General features: G+C 44.0%; 1 protein-coding gene across 1 annotated transcript in view; it reads left to right on the top strand.

The window, feature by feature from the left end:
* LOC146829668 (tumor necrosis factor ligand superfamily member 13B-like) overlaps window positions 1–20,638 on the top strand; it is a 234,290-nt gene that overhangs the window by 110,632 nt on the left and 103,020 nt on the right. Inside the window, exon 4 of the mRNA XM_085608339.1 lies at window positions 6,594–6,706. Within this exon, the coding sequence (XP_085464465.1) occupies window positions 6,594–6,706 (113 nt within the window). The remainder of the gene's footprint in view (window positions 1–6,593; window positions 6,707–20,638) is intronic.

Below are 20,638 nucleotides of genomic sequence, written 5' to 3'. Positions count from 1 at the left end.
TACGAGCCGCCTTCGCACGTAATCAGGCACAGAGAGCGCTGCACTGGCTACCAAAGAGGAAGAAGAGGGGTCCAGTGACAAGAGCCCCCAGAGGATTAAGCACACAAGAAACAACGATAACACCCCAGGTAGCCCCCCGAGCAAAGCTATTGACGGAACGAGCACCAAGGAAGCAAAGATGAGCTCCCCTGCAGGGTATGCGATAGCACCGGTGCAATTCCTAACGAAACCTGGTGAACCAATGATGAAATGGGAAGATTGGAAGGAATATATTGACAATTTTATAGGGGTCTTGGAGGACGAGAACGAAGAAAAATTCACACCTCAGAGGAAAAAACGCATCCTACTACTAAACCTAGGGCCAGAAGGACTGAGGATATACAAGAGCCTGGTACCCACGAAGAGAGAAGACACAGACGATGATGTATATGCGCACGCGGTGGAAGACCTAGATGAGCGATACCGCCCCACCGTATGTGTCTCAGTAGATAGATACAATTTTCAGCAAAGGAAACAAAAAGTGGGGGAGTCCATCGAAGAGTACGTAGCAGCATTACGGAAGCTAGCAGCCCCGTGCAGGTATGCACTGTGGGAAGACGAATTCATAAAGGACCAGGTGATCATGCACACCACCAGTGCAAATGTGCAAGACAAGCTGTGGGCGAGCGGGGACACCACACTCAAAGAAGTAATGGTCATAGTGAAGAGGGCCGAACTCTCAAAGAGGTGCGCCGAGGCTACCAGGAAAGAAACGGTCACCCCAACCATGGTGAACAGGATACAAGAGGGAGACCACCGCAGGGACCAGAAACCCAAACCACCCATAGCCAAAGGGACCAGCAGATGGCAAGGGAAGCAAGCGAACAGCGAGAATAAGAAAACATGCTACAGGTGCGGAAGTTGGTCCCACGAAGCCCACGACAGACGGTGCCCGGCCTTCAGAGCAAAATGCATGCACTGCGGTATAATGGGACACTACGAGAAGGTGTGTCGGAAGAAACAGCAGAAAGGAGTGGTGAAATATATGGACCAAAGCACAGAAGATCAGGAAGAAGCCACGGAGGAAGAGGTGGTCACTGTCTTGTGTATATACGATCAGGTACTGAGCGTGGACGCCAAGAGATCCACCAAACCGGTCCTAGAGATGTCCATGGGCGGCATAACAATTTCGGTCGTGGCAGACACCGGATCCCCATTCACCATCATACAGAGAGCAGTGTGGGTAGATCAATTCCAAAATGAGTTGGGCCCTGGCCTGGAGAAACTGGACATACGACCGGTAACATATAATGGGGATCGCATTCCCATGCTAGGCTTCCGACGTCTACTGTTTGAGTTCAGAGGTCGATCAGCATGGTGCAAACTGTATGTGGCCGAGAAGGGACCCTCCGTCCTGGGATGGTTAGACCAGGGCGACCTGGGCATAAAACTCGACCCTGGGGGGAAGGAACAGATCCTGCTCACAGACCAGGAGGAATGGCCGGACATGGATCGATGGAAAAAGAACTACCCTAAAGTGTTCGGGGGCGCAGTAGGAAAAATGGAGAAATTCCAACACAAAATAGTACTTAAGGAAGGAGCCACACCAGTAGCACATAAAGTGAGGAATGTGCCCATTGCAGTGAGGGAAGCTGTCCAGACAGAACTTCAAGATCTGGAGAAGAAGGGCATCATAGAACCCATAACCTGTGCTGAATGGCTGGCGCCTTTGGTGGTCGTGATGAAACCCAACGGGAAGGTCAGACTCTGTGTGGACTTGAGGGAACTCTACAAGAACATAGTGGTGGAGAAATTTCCCCTTCCCAAGATAGAGGAAATGCTGGCGAGAACCAGAGGAGTCCAGTGGTACTCCACAATCGACCTCACGTCAGCCTACCACCAGGTAGCGCTACACCCGGACAGCAAAAGTCTCACATCGTTCATTACCCCGTTTGGGTGCTACAGGTTTTGTCGCATGCCGTTCGGACTGGCCTCAGCGGCGGCCGTCTTCCAAAAGATGATGCACCAACTGTTCAGAGACTGCAAAGACGTACAGTACTTCCAGGACGACATACTAGTGATGGGCAGAGATAGAAGGGACCATGACCGGACACTAGATAAGGTACTACGGACGCTGGAAGCCAAAGGCCTCACGGCGGAATGGTCGAAATGCCGTTTGGGACTACAGTCAGTGACCTATTTAGGCCACGAAATAGGGCAACAGGGGATCACACCCAAGAGGGAGAACGTGAAAGCCATTGTTGAAGCACCGCCACCCAAGAACAAGGAGGAGGTTAGATCATTCCTGGGGATGGCGGAGTACTACAGCAAGTTTGTGGTACAATTCGCATCCAAAACCTACAACTTGAGGAGGCTGACCAGAGAAAGCACGGTGTTCCAATGGACACCGGAGGCCCAAGCGGAATTTGAAGTCATTAAGAAGGGGATCCTGGAAGCAATACCACTCAAGGGGTATGACCCACAAGGCGTCACCATACTCATCACGGACGCCAGCGACAAGGGGTTAGGTGCTGTACTTATGCAAGACCGAGGAAGTGGGGACATGGAAACAATAAGTTTCGCCTCCAGAGCACTGACGGAGACAGAAGGCAAGTACAGCGTCATTGAGAAAGAGATGTTGGCGGTAGTGTGGGCCATGACGAGGTTCCGCCAGTTCCTATGGGGTACCCGATTCCTGCTCAAAACGGACCACAAGCCGTTGGTGAAGGTTTTAACATCTTGCGGACACGCCAGCGCCACGCCCAGGATATCGAAGATGTCCCTAAAATTGTTGGAATTCAGATACGACGTGGAGTACATCCCTGGCAACAAGAACCGAGTGGCGGACTACCTGAGCCGAGCGGCGGCCATGGAGCCGGGAGAAGAAGACCCAGCGGATAGAGGAGAGATGGTGGCTCTCATAGAAGACCAAGAGAAGATCATCAGCATACAAGAGTGGACGGAAGCTTATGAAGAAGATGCTGACCTAAGGGAGGCAAAAGTGCACATCACCCAAGGGTGGCCTGATAAGAAAAAGGTGAAACCCAACCTCAAACCCTTCTATGAGGTGAGAGAAGAACTGACGGTGGGAGACGAGGGCATATTCATTTACCGGGGAGAGAGAGTAATCCCCCCGACGAACCTCATCAACAGGTTGCTGGACTTATTGCATGTCGGCCATCTGGGGATTGGGAAACTCAAGGCCAGATCGAAACAGAACTACTGGTGGCCAGGCATGGACATGAGAGCAGAGAGACACGTCAGAGAGTGTCCCCAATGCCAAGGGGCCGACAAAACGTTGAGGCCCTTACGCCCAGCACTGGGGAAATTCGACACTCCCTCAAACCCCTGGGAAGAGTTGTCGATAGATATTTTAGGGCCGGTGCTGGATGACCAGAGCGTACAGAAATATGTGTGTGTTCTCATCGACCGTTATTCCAAATGGCCAGAGATAAAAGTGAGTGAATCCATGGACACGGAGAACATCCTGGAGTTCTTATCGGAGACATTCACCCGCGAGGGAATTCCCAAGTCCATCTTAAGTGATAATGGGCCCCAGTTCAAATCAGAGAAATGGAACCAGTTCATGGAGAGAAATGGCATCTTGGTAAAGCACACGGCCATTTACCATCCAGCAGGGAACGGTCTAGTGGAACGATTTAACAGGGTGGTGATGGGAGCCATACAAGCGGCCATCACCTGCAACAAAGACTGGAAGAAGGCGGTGGAGAATATGGTATGGGCCTACCGAATAACGCCCACGAGTACGGGGTTCAGCCCGTTTCAAATATTGAGAGGGCGGGAACCCTTCACGCACGACAACAGAATCTGGAAGGAGAAGGTAGTGACCAGTGAATGGTCTCCGGCGGTCGTAAGAGCAAATCTGGAGAGAGCACAAGCCATCTACACCAATAATTACAACAAGAGGAGGAGTGTGAAGGACACTCGGTTAGTGAGAGGAGAATGGGTGAGAGTAAAATTGGCTACCCTACAAAGGAAAGGAGACAGCAAGTACAGCAAGCCCATGCAGGTCAAGGAAGTGTACGATAGAGCGGCCCTGCTCAGCGATGGGAATGTGTGGTCGCAGGACCGCATGGCCCGGTGCAACAAGATATTGAGATGGGAGCAGTGGGAACCGGAAGGTGAAAGCACGAAAGACGTGGACGAAGGGAACAAGGCGAGTGGAAGTGAAGAAAGGGAAGAAGCGGAAGCTGGAGAGGAGCAAGTAGGAGATCAAAGGGGTGAGACACCAGAGGCAGATATGGACAGACCGAGAGGTAACATGAACAGTGGAGGAGAGATGAATGTAGGAGCAGAACGTGAAGAAACACAGAGCCAAGTGACTCGAGAGTGCAGTGGTAAGGTGACCAGGAGCGGTAGACAAGTTGTAAGGCCCTCCAGGTTCCACGACTTTGAACTGGACTGCGAATTGTAAGTGATTGAACTTTGGGTTGGAAAAAAGGGGAGATATGTAGCGGTCTAGTTGTTACCGCGTCACGCAGACGTGACGCCGGCACGGCGCGTTGGCGCCGGATGCGCGCGCAGAGCTAGCGCGGAGGCGGGGAGAGTGAGCGCGCTGCAGCGAGGGCACAGAGGGTTGGCCGGCGCTCCTCGGAGTAACTGCTTGTGTGATATCCCAATAAACACAGCGGAAAGAATCACACGTGTCTCGAGTGCTTTATGTGACAACTTTACAATATCTCCTACCGTTTGACCTCTGAAATCAGAACCGCTAACAAGCTCAGGGAGACAAAGAATCAGGAACACCTCAACAAGGACTCGGCGGTGGGCTTCGGAACTGCCAGACGCGAGCAGAAGGAAGACAATTATCCGCACATGCGTAAGGGCGGGGCCGCTTTTAAAGCAACGGTGCGCTGTACGGAAACAGCGTCTGGACAAAAGGCAATGCGTGCGAAAACAAAAATACAATGCACTCGACTACAATGCTTCTGAACATACAAATGAAAGCAAATAAACAATGCGCTCGGTTGTGATGCTTCTGACAAAACTCTACTCATAATAATAATTTGTAAACAAAAGAATAAAACTTAGAAAATAACAAATAATGACTCAAGGTGGATATGCACTGTAATATCATTCGCTCTGTGATTCATGGCACCATGGCATAATGAAATATGTGCACTGTAATATCATGAGCTTGAACACTGTGATGCCCAATAGCATAAATACTAGGTCAATCATATGGCGTAATGAAACAAACATGATGAATAATCACTGTTGAACATGGCCTAAAAGGCAGGATCATGACACCGTCCAGACCTAGTCCTCTCACACCATGCTGGCTGTAGTACCACCAGTGAAGAGGGCTAGAAAGGGAGGAAGATCTTTTAGGTACAGTGTGGCTAAGCTCTGGAAAACCCTGCCCCTCTGCCTGCTAACAATTGATAATGAACTGAAAATGGCTTAAAACCTTTCTGTTTGTAAAGTTACCCTGGGGAGTTCAAGTATAAAGTCTGTGTTCCTTAAACAACACTGGGATGCCTTTGGGTCATCACGCTCTATATAAATTTCTTTAACATACCCTCACAGCTCTTGGTTGACGACCTCAACGGAACTGATGCAGCTCAACTTAACTTCATGCAGGACCTGCTCCTGATCAGCAGCCTCATCAGAACAGACCCATTGCAACACAGAGTGACGCAAAGCAATGCACAACCTCGCATCTCAGCCCCAAGTACACCCAGGTACACCTTCCAGTGGGCTGAACTCAGTCCTGTACCTGGCCCCCACTCCATTGTTGTTGACCAGAACTTCTGACTTTGTCCCAGTCTCATGTTCTACTGATTTGATTTAATTTGTTTTGATGTCATTTTCTTTATTAAAATCTACTCTAAAATTGGTGTTTGGTTTTTCTTGTGTTGTGTCTTCACTTTATTACTATTTGAGTGCTGAAGAAATACTTTACACATTGCCTCTAAGTTAAGCCTGACTGCTTTTGTGCCAAGCTACCAGAGGGTTAAGCATGGGTTAATTTAATAACTTTTTGTGGTTCACCCTGACAAGGATAGTGGTTGTTGCCTCAGTGGGGCTTCAACCCTTCTCAGCCAATAACCCAATTTCTTATAGTGAGGAAGTGGGACAAAGTGGTAATGTAATACTTTGAGTGTGTTGTACAAACCAGTTGCTTCTAAATGTTTGTAATCCAGTACTTAATTTGTACAAGAATAAGTGCTGGGGCCCAAATATTTGTTCAGAAGTGTGTGGCTGGTACTCTAAGCTTAGTGTTCCGCATACCAAGGTTTTGTAGTCTTGATTCCACCTCCTGCCTCTTTAATCCACCACCAGATGCTTCCTTCCCTTATCTCACTCTCGCAGGTTTCTCTTTTTCCCTTTCTCCCCTTGTCACTGTTTTTCTGTCTTTCTCTTCCTCCTTCTTTCCCTCTTTTGTGTTTTCTCTATCTTGCTCCGGGTTAAGGTTTTTTGAGGAAACAATGTGTGTTGGTATACCCCACCTGCAACCGCCGGCTCAGATTAAGCACTGTTGACATCAAATGTTTTTTTTTGATTTTCAGTTCTCCTGCCATTGTTTTTCTGATTACAGCTGAAGCATTGCTCAGGGCTTTAATTTTGTCTTTCCTCCTGTTTTTAACCAGGTGATTCTACCCTGATCCCCTGGACTGTGGCTCTAAGACAAGGGCAAGTTCTGGAAGTGAGAAACAACAGACTTGTGATTGAGGAAGACAGTTATTACCTGGTGTTTGGGCAGGTGAGGAAAAAGATTGACTGAAAAGAAAGCTTTTTATCTTTACACATCATATGGTTTCTACCACTTCCATTTGTCAGGGTTGGAAAAAGTGCAGGCTTAATCAAGCAGATCCACAGATTTGTTGTCAAATTTATCAGTGAGGAAAAAATTATGAACACTATATTTATCCTTTAAAATGGCTGACACCCGCATTACTTCCCCAGTACGTGTCATTGGCCAACACTGGGGAGATAAAAAAGAACTTCCAGAGCATGACGATCGGTGCTGCAGAGCGCGCTGACGTCATTGCAGTAAAAGTGAAAGTAAAATTAACCGATGGGCTTGTTTTACTTACACTGAATCGGTGCTCAGGGGCAGATCTTAGCCCCAGCACTGATTCTCATGGGAGAGTTATCGTTGGAATGGGGAGACTCTCCCCATTCCAATGGTACCTCTGCCCAGTGATTGCCTGCTTGGGTATTGCCACAGGGGAGCGATCCCCAAGCAGGGACCCAGCCACTAGACACCAGTGACAGGGGGAGCAGCCACTTGGGCAAGGGCTTCTGCTTCCACTTTGCAATGAATACATTGCAAAGTAGATGGAGGCAGATGGAGCAATTACCCCTGGTTTGCCCCTCCCCAGGGGGCAGAACGCCCATTAGATACCAGAGATTTAATGAGTTATACAAAATATATGTGTGGGAGCTGCCCAGCATGGGCATGGGCATGGCCATGCCCCACTCCAAATATATATGGTAAAAACAATATTTATGTTCCCCCAGGGGTCAGATTGGGATAATTACACTCAGGAGGAGTCAGAAAGCTGATTAGACAACAGGAATTTGTTTTTAAATATAGGGGTAAGGGCTGCCCAGCATGGGCATGGATATGCCCCAATTCAAATAAATGGAGCAGCAGTCTTTCTGGCCCCCTAGGGGCCAGATTGGGGTAATTACCCCTAATCAGAAAGCCCACTAGACACCAGGTATTCTTTTGAAATAAAAATATAGGGTTGAGGGGCTGCCCAGCATGCCCCCACCCCAAGTACATGGGGCAACAGTCTTTCTGACCACCTGCGGAGCAGTTGTGGGTAATTACAATTACAGATGGCGGCAGATAGCTGACTAGACGCTAAGGTAAGTTAAAAAAAGTAGCAGTGGGGGCTGCCTACCATGGGCAGTATTATATCCCCACCCCAACTAAATGGGGCACCAGTCTTTCTGCCCCCCAGGGGGAATCAAACCGAGGTCAATGGGAGTCCCCACGCAAGGGCTCCCATTAACCTTGGTTTTTATTCTTTCCTGTTGCAGTCACTAGGTCCAGCCAAATAAGTGAGGCAGCATTTTTATTGGCACAAGTGAGGCAATGCTGGGTGGTAGGAATTGTGTGGATTACTGCGGATGCTGTTAGTTTCCATCAAAGAAATGTAAGAAAAATGTGTGATTTCAGGCAAAGTTTGAGGTCTGCATGGCATTGTGGGTAAAATAACCTTTTGGCATCCACGCAAGGCACACCACCCTTGATTCCCCTTGTTGTCCAGTTTTAAAAAATGGGTTGCCATAGGAATGGCCTGAGTTAGAGCCCAAAATCCACAGCTACCTACTTTGCAAAAAACATGAAATTTTTTAATGGAAAAATGTGATGTATCCATGTTGTGTTTTGGGTCATTTCCTGTCGCGAGCACTAGACCTACCCACACAAGTGAGGTGCCATTTTTATCGGAAGACTTGGGAGAATGCATGGTGGAAGGACGTTTGTGTCTCAGTGCAGATTCCAGAACTTTCCATCATAGAAATGTGAGGAAAATGTGTTTTTTTAGTTAAAGTTTGAGGTTTGCAAGGGATTCTGGATAAACACCCTAGTGAGAGCTACGCAAGTTACCCCATCCTGGATTTCCCTAGGTTTTCTAGTTTTCAAAAATGTAGAGATTAGCTCGATTTCCCTAGGTGCTCGCTGAGCTAGGGCTCAAAATCCACAGCCAGGCTTTTTGCAAAAAACAGGCCAGTTTTGAGTTTAAAAATGTGATGTTTTGCATTTTGGGCCCATTTCCTGTCACTGGTATTAAACCTAGTCACACGAGTGAGGTGCCATTTTTATCAGAGGAGATGTGGGAACGTAGATAGTAGAATATTTGTTATTATCAATTGTAAGCCAGTGTGTAAGAAAGAAGATATTTTGAAAAATACCCTCTAAATCATATGCTCGTACGAGTACCGACAAATTCAAAAGTGTACAAATAACCACTGCTCCTAAACTCCATATATTGTGCCCAATTCAGATCTACTTGGGGTAGCTTGATACCTATTTCTCACTTTTGATATTGCACCATTTGAATTGGTCTATACTCAGTTCACAATGAAAAAGCATTGTATGGTGCATCTCAGTTGTTGGCTCTGGGTACCTCAGGTTCTTAGAGAACCTAAAAACCCGATATATCCCTACTACCAAAAGGGTCTAGCAAAAGAAATGGTACATTGCTTTTGTAAATTGGCTTCCGTGATGAAAAAGTTACAGATGAAGACACTGTCACAAATGGCAATTTTTTCATACTCATTTTCAATATTTCTTTATTTCAACAGTTAGTTTCTTTGGGAAACCCTTTGGAGATCTATACATATGACCACTTATGAATTTGAAATTTTGTTTACTTTTCATAAATATATACCTTTCCTGGGTTTTACACGCATACTGGAAGTAGGATGAAAGCACAAAAAATAGGAAAAATGGTCTACTGCTACGAAAACTGTGGTAAACAAATAGGTTTTTTGATTCAGATCTGTGTGTTTCTGAAAGCTGGGGAGATGGTGACTTTAGTATTACAGACACTTTTATCCAGAGCTCTTCTTTCCTATTTTTCCCCCAAAACTCAAATAGTACCTATATTTTGGCTACTTTCACAGTCGCCTCCAGGAGAATACACAAACCCTAGGTACCTTTGGAATCCACAGGATGTTAAAAACAAGAACGCAAATTTGGCGTGGATTCCTTATGTGGACAAATAAGTTATGGAGGCCTAAGCGCAAACTACGCCAAATAGCCAAAAAAGGGCTCTGCATTTGGGAGGAAAAGGTCCAGCAGTTAAGGGGTTAATATAGAAGACAAGGAACATTGTAAAGGGTTTCAGGGCAACAAACCCCAAAAAGTGGCATAACTTCTAAAGAAGACAGTTTACAATTTGAGATAGCTCAATGAGTAATTGATTTATTTTTAACTTCCTAGCTCTATATTTGAAGAACCTAGAAACCCACCTGAAGCAGAATGGGGGGATGCTAAGGAACAAAAGAGCCACTGACCACTTTCTAAAAATCAGATACTCCAATGTAAGAGCAAAAGGATCTTCGGAACAGACAAACAAGCACTGACAAAACTAATATGCCTAGCTTTGTTGACAGCCTTCTGACTTTGTCTGTGCTTGTATTAAAACCTTTACTGTCAAGGGAGCTGCTGGGTTCCATCAATACAAAACACACATTGGCAAAGTCAATAGATTTGAGGTTTGTAGGGAGACTGCACAGATGCACATTATGTGTGGTATGTAGAGGCCAGGCGGCTGCATATTGATCTAGCTAAAATACTTGTGACTTTCACAGCTCAGAGTAAGTGCAGTACTTCGAAAAAGGCTTGTACTGCATTCATTTTTTACATAGGTCACACTGAAACCCAGTGAAAGTAGTTGAGTTAAGAGAGCTGTCCAGTAAGAACTTTACTAAAACAGTTCAGTAGAAAGGTACAGCTACATCTCAGCAATTGCCTTTTATTGGCTAACCTGTTACTGAAGGATTTGCATTGGCTGAGCTTTCGAAATTTTGAGTACTACGGTGAAAATAAGCTTTAGATGGCACTGCTGCCTGTCACCTGTTGGGATTCCGATGACTGTTATAGATTTAATTTAATCCTAGTTCCACAGCTACATAAAGATGTATTTGTATTGACACACTTTAGCATGACCGGGGTCTACAGATAGACACGTCAAACACTAGTTCACTAAGCCGCATCCCTGAGCTCATGAAAGGCTGCTGCCCTTTTACTCTTCCTGTTAGGGGATGACAGCACATTATTAAATAAATGACATCTAGCAACTTGCCAGCAGGGGGCAGCAGAATAAAACTTGCTGTTTCTCCACTCTGGTTACTCTGCCAAGGTATTGCTCGGTTCACGGTGACGACCCATCCCTGAGCAGACCCCATGGCTGAAACTGGAGGACGGAATAATAAAATAGGCTGTGAAGCCTTCATACAACAGTGAAACTCATAAACACTGTCTCTAGTCGCTGTTTTCTGTTTGTACAGAGTATGAAAAGCTTTGTGTTGTGCCAGCAGGGTGGTAGTCAGGGTCAGGGGGTGGGCATAAGGTGGGTGGTGGGTGAGAGATGTACATCTAGCTGCTGAACTTAATTTCAAAATGTGGAACCAGATAATCTGAGATGAATCCTGGCTTCCCCACTTGACCAAATTATGTGATCCTGGGCAATTATTTTACTTCCATTTCCTTCCTTTTTCTTCACTAACATATAAGAGGATCTCAAAATACAAGACTTCAGGATGCATGCTGTACAAAACCTTCTCCTGTGTTTGGATTTCATCACTAATGGCATTGTTGTCAGGGTGGGGAGGAATGGATGTTTCTAAATTCATGTTTGAAAACTATCACTTTAAAAAAAATACTTCTGAATACACTGCTATATTCTAATTTACAAAAGTGAAATGGCTCTGTAAGCTAATTAAATATATATTTTTAAATGTTTGCTGTCTTCAAAAATTAAGTGCTCTTAAAGTTATCGGGCGGTGTACCTTAGTTACTTACTTTCTTTAACTGCAATTAATAACCTTTAAATAAATGCTTGCTGTTTATTTCACTTTTTTAAAAATATTAGGGCTGAGTGGAGTGAACAACAACTCAGTAATACCGTTGCCCAGGGGGCCGCATGTAAAGGTCAGGAGGGCTGCATGCGGCCCCTAGGCCGTACTTTGAGTATCACTGGTTTAGAGCATCGGTACGCACAAACATTTTCTGAGGGGCCAAAAAGTATGGTAGGTGTTGTGACTGAGGGCTGCATTGATGCCAGTAGGGTGGGCAGGGATTGTTAGGTGGGCCTAGGGAAAGTAGAATACACATGGTGTGGACAGTGAGTTGTGGAGTTATTTTGAGGGTTTCAGTCCACACTGTTCTCTAATTTAAGCACATAGTTCCTAGAAGGATCATAGTTTTGACAGTACTGGGTTATGCTGTATCTGAGTCGCTATCCTTCTACTGCACCCTTGGGTGAGCCTTCTCTGCATGCTTTCACTAGCTTTGGTAAGTCAAGTGTACATAGGAAGTGATGTGATTATTGAACGAGAATAAAATAGAGTCTTAGACCTCACAATCTCAATATGCCTTTAGTCTCTTATCTATAAACATTAGGAGTGCTTAGAAACAGGCTTCTTTAAGGTAGATAGTGATATAAAAATACTTAACAAAGACCCCCCAACAAGGTGTGCACTTCACTGAGGTGGGCGGGCCCAAAACACCCAACCTCCACCGCTAGACATGGGACGGTGGGAACGTTTTTGCCTGAGCACTAGGAGACTTGACGTTTAATCCTGGCTTTACCACTGTGCCAAAACATGCCGGTTGTGCATTCTGTATTTAATGTCTGGGAAAGTTCCACCACCGCACAGTTGCATTTTTTTAGTGATTGTAGTACCCAAGAATCCTAAATGGAGTCACTCAGGCTTATAGACAATGTGTGTACATATGCACTGGGTAGTTTGCTAATAACTTTGGTGATACTGATGAATCTTCCCAAAACTTTCCCCCAAAAAGTTCCTCCTACTCCTCAAAGACTTTTTTAGGAAGCACTACCGCAAAAACTGCTGAATGGAATTGCACCAAATTTTGCAGGAAGTTAGATCCTGGGCCAGAAAGCGTGCTTTTTGTGATTTGGTGTACATCCGTTCAGCAGTTTTTAAGATATTAAGGTACACAAATATTTGTACATCTGGCTGATTGGGTTTGAGGGACTTTCATGAGAGTCCCTCAAACTCAATTTAAAAAAACAGAAGGAGTTCTGATTGGCCCAGGGGGCTTTTTTCACCTTGGTTGAGTTCGCTCCCACAGCAGACACGCTCCAGCAGGAGAGAGCACTCTGGCTGCTTGCAACATGAAGACAAATGTTGCAGGCATCCACTACAGGACTCTGGGGTCCTAGTCCCCAGTCCTATTACATTGTAAATAATATAAGGGGGCAGGCTAGAGATACCCTACCATCCTAGACTCTGTAAGGGGGGGTCCCAGAGAAAACCCCCAGCTCCTAAATATATAGATATATTTTTTTTAAATAAAGCTGCAATCCTTCGCAAGTCCTGCAGAGGTTTCCCTGCACACGAGTGCGAGCGTGGAAAACAATTGTGCTCCCACCTGGTGGGAGCTGTGAAAATGCTCCCGCCAGGCGGGAGCAGACCTTTCTTTCCCTGCCAGCACTCTTGCAGACAGGGAAACTCAGATTGCTCCTGCCTGGCAGGACCAAACACAAACAGCTGCTCCTACCGGACAAGAGCAGTGCATGCTCCCACAACACCCAGGATGGGCTCATTAGGGGTGCCAACAAGGCCACTGGGGCCCTGTGGCTCCCCCTACATCCCCTAACGTACTGTTCGGTGGGTGCCCTTATACCCACCCGGAACACATGAGGCCACGAGCTGGGGTCCCTAGGGCAACTATAGACTGGGAGGGGGCATGCCAGTCCCCTTTATAAAAAAATGGGAAGGCTCTAGGGAATGGGTTCCAGGTCCCACAGTGGTTTGAGGAGGGGGGCTATGTGCCTCTCTCCTCTAAAAACATATGTTTTGGCCAGCTGGGGATGTGGTCCCCTTAATAAAAAAAAAGGGGGGCTGGGGGTTCCTGAGGTCCTTAGTCGCTCAGGAAGGGAGCCTGCGTACCCCCCCCTTAGAAAAAACAAAGACCCAGTGCGATGGGTCCCCAGGGCCTTTAGTGGTTTGGGGAGGGGGGGTTGCTCCAATGAGTTGTACTCAGGTCTGTGTACGGCATGGTGTTAGCTTTATGTATGGAAATAAAATACAGTTAAAAATGTATGTTTGAAAAAAACTAAGGTTAAAGTAATGTTATAGTTAGGTGAAACCTTCAGTGACAGTGTAATATTTTAAACTCAAACTCCATTGAAATTCACCAGATATAGTTATCAAAAAGCAACTATAACTCGTGCCCTCGCTATCCACTACTTATGACCTCACATATTACAACACTCAAAAACCACTTGCTGAATTTGAAATTTTGTTTACTGTTCATAAATATATACCTTTCCTGGGTTTTACACGCATACTGGAAGTAGGATGAAAGCACAAAAAATAGGAAAAATGGTCTACTGCTACGAAAAATGCCACAAAACTGTGGTAAACAAATAGGTTTTTTGATTCAGATCTGTGTGTTTCTGAAAGCTGGGGAGATGGTGACTTTAGTATTGCAAACCGCTTGTTGTTTTCATTTTTATGAAAAACAAACAGACACTTTTATCCAGAGCTCTTCTTTCCTATTTTTCCCCCAAAACTCAAATAGTACCTATATTTTGGCTACTTTCACAGTCGCCTCCAGGAGAATACACAAACCCTAGGTACCTTTGGAATCCACAGGATGTTAAAAACAAGAACGCAAATTTGGCGTGGATTCCTTATGTGGACAAATAAGTTATGGAGGCCTAAGCGCAAACTACGCCAAATAGCCAAAAAAGGGCTCTGCATTTGGGAGGAAAAGGTCCAGCAGTTAAGGGGTTAATATAGAAGACAAGGAACATTGTAAAGGGTTTCAGGGCAACAAACCCCAAAAAGTGGCATAACTTCTAAAGAAGACAGTTTACAATTTGAGATAGCTCAATGAGTAATTGATTTATTTTTAACTTCCTAGCTCTATATTTGAAGAACCTAGAAACCCACCTGAAGCAGAATGGGGGGATGCTAAGGAACAAAAGAGCCACTGACCACTTTCTAAAAATCAGATACTCCAATGTAAGAGCAAAAGGATCTTCGGAACAGACAAACAAGCACTGACAAAACTAATATGCCTAGCTTTGTTGACAGCCTTCTGACTTTGTCTGTGCTTGTATTAAAACCTTTACTGTCAAGGGAGCTGCTGGGTTCCATCAATACAAAACACACATTGGCAAAGTCAATAGATTTGAGGTTTGTAGGGAGACTGCACAGATGCACATTATGTGTGGTATGTAGAGGCCAGGCGGCTGCATTTGGATCTAGCCAAAATACTTGTGACTTTCACAGCTCAGAGTAAGTACAGTACTTCGAAAAAGGCTTGTACTGCATTCATTTTTTACATAGGTCACACTGAAACCCAGTGAAAGTAGTTGAGTTAAGAGAGCTGTCCAGTAAGAACTTTACTAAAACAGTTCAGTAGAAAGGTACAGCTACATCTCAGCAATTGCCTTTTATTGGCTAACCTGTTACTGAAGGATTTGCATTGGCTGAGCTTTCGAAATTTTGAGTACTACGGTGAAAATAAGCTTTAGATGGCACTGCTGCCTGTCACCTGTTGGGATTCCGATGACTGTTATAGATTTAATTTAATCCTAGTTCCACAGCTACATAAAGATGTATTTGCTATTGACACACTTTAGCATGACCGGGGTCTACAGATAGACACGTCAAACACTAGTTCACTAAGCCGCATCCCTGAGCTCATGAAAGGCTGCTGCCCTTTTACTCTTCCTGTTAGGGGATGACAGCACATTATTAAATAAATGACATCTAGCAACTTGCCAGCAGGGGGCAGCAGCATAAACCTTGCTGTTTCTCCACTCTGGTTACTCTGCCAAGGTATTGCTCGGTTCACGGTGACGACCCATCCCTGAGCAGACCCCATGGCTGAAACTGGAGGACGGAATAATAAAATAGGCTGTGAAGCCTTCATACAACAGTGAAACTCATAAACACTGTCTCTAGTCGCTGTTTTCTGTTTGTACAGAGTATGAAAAGCTTCGTGTTGTGCCAGCAGGGTGGTAGTCAGGGTCAGGGGGTGGGCATAAGGTGGGTGGTGGGTGAGAGATGTACATCTAGCTGCTGAACTTAATTTCAAAATGTGGAACCAGATAATCTGAGATGAATCCTGGCTTCCCCACTTGACCAAATTATGTGATCCTGGGCAATTATTTTACTTCCATTTCCTTCCTTTTTCTTCACTAACATATAAGAGGATCTCAAAATACAAGACTTCAGGATGCATGCTGTACAAAACCTTCTCCTGTGTTTGGATTTCATCACTAATGGCATTGTTGTCAGGGTGGGGAGGAATGGATGTTTCTAAATTCATGTTTGAAAACTATCACTTTAAAAAAAATACTTCTGAATACACTGCTATATTCTAATTTACTAAAGTGAAATGGCTCTGTAAGCTAATTAAATATATATTTTTAAATGTTTGCTGTCTTCAAAAATTAAGTGCTCTTAAAGTTATCGGGCGGTGTACCTTAGTTACTTACTTTCTTTAACTGCAATTAATAACCTTTAAATAAATGCTTGCTGTTTATTTCACTTTTTTAAAAATATTAGGGCTGAGTAGAGTGAACAACAACTCAGTAATACCGTTGCCCAGGGGGCCGCATGTAAAGGTCAGGAGGGCTGCATGCGGCCCCTAGGCCGTACTTTGAGTATCACTGGTTTAGAGCATCGGTAGGCACAAACATTTTCTGAGGGGCCAAAAAGTATGGTAGGTGTTGTGACTGAGGGCTGCATTGATGCCAGTAGGGTGGGCAGGGATTGTTAGGTGGGCCTAGGGAAAGTAGAATACACATGGTGTGGACAGTGAGTTGTGGAGTTATTTTGAGGGTTTCAGTCCACACTGTTCTCTAATTTAAGCACATAGTTCCTAGAAGGATCATAGTTTTGACAGTACTGTGTTATGCTGTATCTGAGTCGCTATCCTTCTACTGCACCCTTGGGTGAGCCTTCTCTGCATGCTTTCACTAGCTTTGGTAAGTCAAGTGTACATAGGAAGTGATGTGATTATTGAACGAGAATAAAATAGAGTCTTAGACCTCACAATCTCAATATGCCTTTAGTCTCTTATCTATAAACATTAGGAGTGCTTAGAAACAGGCTTCTTTAAGGTAGATAGTGATATAAAAAATACTTAACAAAGACCCCCCAACAAGGTGTGCACTTCACTGAGGTGGGCGGGCCCAAAACACCCAACCTCCACCGCTAGACATGGGACGGTGGGAACGTTTTTGCCTGAGCACTAGGAGACTTGACGTTTAATCCTGGCTTTACCACTGTGCCAAAACATGCCGGTTGTGCATTCTGTATTTAATGTCTGGGAAAGTTCCACCACCGCACAGTTGCATTTTTTTAGTGATTGTAGTACCCAAGAATCCTAAATGGAGTCACTCAGGCTTATAGACAATGTGTGTACATATGCACTGGGTAGTTTGCTAATAAATTTGGTGATACTGATGAATCTTCCCAAAACTTTCCCCCAAAAAGTTCCTCCTACTCCTCAAAGACTTTTTTAGGAAGCACTACCGCAAAAACTGCTGAATGGAATTGCACCAAATTTTGCAGGAAGTTAGATCCTGGGCCAGAAAGCGTGCTTTTTGTGATTTGGTGTACATCCGTTCAGCAGTTTTTAAGATATTAAGGTACACAAATATTTGTACATCTGGCTGATTGGGTTTGAGGGACTTTCATGAGAGTCCCTCAAACTTAATTAAAAAAAACAGAAAGAGTTCTGATTGGCCCAGGGGGCTTTTTTCACCTTGGTTGAGGTCGCTCACACAGCAGACACGCTCCAGCTGGAGAGAGCACTCTGGCTGCTTGCAACATGAAGACAAATGTTGCAGGCATCCACTACAGGACTCTGGGGACCTAGTCCCCAGTCCTGTTACACTGTAAATAATATAATGGGGCAGGCTAGAGATACCCTACCATCCTAGACTCTGTAAGAGGGGTCCCATAGAAACCCCCAGCTCCTAAATATATATATATATATATATATATATATATATATATATATATATATATATATATATATATATATATATATATATATATATATATATATATATATATATATATATATATATATATATATATATATATATATATATATATATATATATATATATATATATATATATATATATATATATATATATATATATATATATATATATATATATATATATATATATATATATAGCCACATCCTTGGAAATCACCGGGACACTTTCATCTCGGTGCAATCACAGGGTCCAAGACTCCCTGTTACCTTAATGTCGTTCCACAGCACTCCATGCACTCCTTCCAAAAAGGCACAAATCCAAATTTGGCTGTTGATGCTGAATAAATCACTTTGAAACTTGAACCGCGGATTTGTGCCTTTTTGGAAGGAGTGCATGGAGTGCGATGGTGCGCTGTGGAACGACATCAATATATATATATATATATATATATATGTTGCAACAATCACTCCATCAGGAAATGACACAAACTCCTCTTAGGTGGCAAAACGAAATTTATTTTCGGTTCTCACTGCTCTTGGTCATGACGCGTTTCGGCCGTACCGTCGGCCTTGTTCACATAATATATATTATCTACTGGCGGTCGCCAGTAGATAGTTATAGTTAGGACCGTGTTTCCATAGGAAATCCGCAACATTCTATTTGGAATAACTTTGGCGCCGGTTGATGAATCCTCGCTAAATTTTCAAAATAGGTGGGGCGCTCCGCTCCGCTCCTACCCTGAAAGTCTCGGGGGGATTTGTCAAGCGGGGGCTGAGAAAAAACGGGGGTCCCTAAACACGTTTTCCCCATGCAATTTTCCATAGGGACCTTTAGTCCAAGGTACAGCCCGAACGGCTGAACAGAATTACTTGAAATTTGGCAGAGAGGTAGTCCTCAGCTCAGGGAAGTGCCTTTTGCAGGTCTGGTGTCAATCTGTTCAGTAGTTCCTGAGAAAATCAAAAGTAAAATCATATATATATGTGGGCGGAGCCTAACCACACATCTCATCCTGAGATCTGATTGGCTGTCAGCACTTCATCCAAGAAGTGTTGGCAGCCATCTTGGGACCAATATACATGAGAGCACCTCATTAAAAAGCATTGCAGTTAATAGAAGGTTTTAAGACTTTAGTTATATTATAAATCATTTGTTGATGGTACCATACTCATTTTAGGAATTGTGGTATGTTCTAAGGTGATTTCACCATGTGTAAAGCCTTCTGCTGGGATATCATGATTGAGAGAAAAATATTTTCTCATGCTTTTCCCACAGAGGTTTGGAAGGTGATCTATAAGCTAAACTGAGAGCTTATTTTCTGTAAATTCACATTATCTTTCTCAGTCATGTGAGAATGAAGTCTGACATTCTCAGTAAAACATGTACATCCAACAAGGGCAGAGACTGTCAGTTGATTCCTTTGTGTTCTACTGCAGCTTCCCAGAGTGTTCCAAAGAACACCTAGAGCGCTAACAGTCCTACTTATGATAAACGTATGGCACACCTGAAGCCATCTTGCTTGGATTAAAGTGGTAACTCTTAAAGCATTTAATTTAAAAAGAAACAAAATGAGGGGGTTCATTTTTCCATAAAAAGTATGATTAGTGCTGCAGAAATAAAAATTAGGGCACATTTTTAGTGACTTCTCAAATCCTCTTCTATTTCATTAAAAAATTCTGACATGCAGACTGAAACATGCACTTTCAATACCAGCAGCAGTTTTCCCTGGTGAGCAGTAGCTTTACTACAGTGATCTAATGAGCAAAAAGAGTGCTAACATTCTGAATTTATGGCAAATGTGTGACACATCTGAATGCCTTCTTGATGGAATCAAAGTAAAAAACGGAAAGTATTTCCTACTGAGGAGACTGCAGTAAATGAGGAAATTAGGAAACTTTATAACAAATAAGTCTCCCAAGATGGCCACCAGAGACAAAAGAGCCCAAATGTAGCCCAAATATCACCCAGATGTAGCCCAAGTATAGCCCAATGACAGAATGTCCCAGAGTGTTCTTAAAAACAACTAGAGCGCTTACTGTCTTCATTATGACAAAAGTATGGCACACCTGAAGCCATCTTGATTGGAATAAACTGGTAACACTTAAAACATTTAATTTAAAAAGGAACACAATGAGGGGGTTCATTTTGCCATAGAAATTATGATTAATGCTGAAGAAAGAAAATGAGGGCACATTTTGAGTGACTTCTCAAATCCTCTTCTATTTCATTAAAAAATTCTGACATGCAGACTGAAACATGCACTTTTAATACCAGGAGCAGACTTCCATGGTGAACAGTAGTTTTACTACAGTGTTCTAATGAGCAACTAGAGTGCTAACTTTCAGAATTTATGGCAAATGTGTGACATATCTGAATATCTTCATGATGGAATCAAAGTAAAAAACTGAAAGCATTTCCTACTGAGGAGACTGCAGTACATGAGGAAATTAGGAAACTTCATGACAAATAAATCTCCCAAGATGGCCACCGGAGACAAAAGAGCCCAAATGTAGCCCAAAACCACCCAGATGTAGCCCAAATATAGCCCAATGACAGAAGTGTGCAAAACACTTATTATTTTGTGTTTTTGCAGTGTTATATAGTGCAGACTTGTCAGGTATTGGAGTGCTTTACATGAGCATTGGTTACATCACACAAGAACAAATTCATTTTGGTTGTAGACATGGGGAGACTAAGTGATTTGACCAGAATCACAGAATGTCGAGCTGAAGCAGAAACTCCAACCTGGTTCCCCAGTTGCAAAGTCTGCAGTTCTGGAAGTAACACCACATCCTCTCCCCTAAGGGCAACATTTAATCAAGTGGTCAACTGGATAAAAAAACAAAAAGATAGCAAATCATTTAAAAGTGCTTTGTCGCTATTTGAAAACTCAGAAAATATGTCCTTATTTTACTCTTTTAGAGCACTAACCATAATTTTGATGCCAATAA

The sequence above is a fragment of the Triturus cristatus genome, chromosome 5_2 (genome assembly GCF_964204655.1).
Source record: "Triturus cristatus chromosome 5_2, aTriCri1.1, whole genome shotgun sequence".
NCBI lineage: Eukaryota > Metazoa > Chordata > Amphibia > Caudata > Salamandridae > Triturus > Triturus cristatus.
This window is presented reverse-complemented; position numbering and strand designations above follow the sequence as displayed.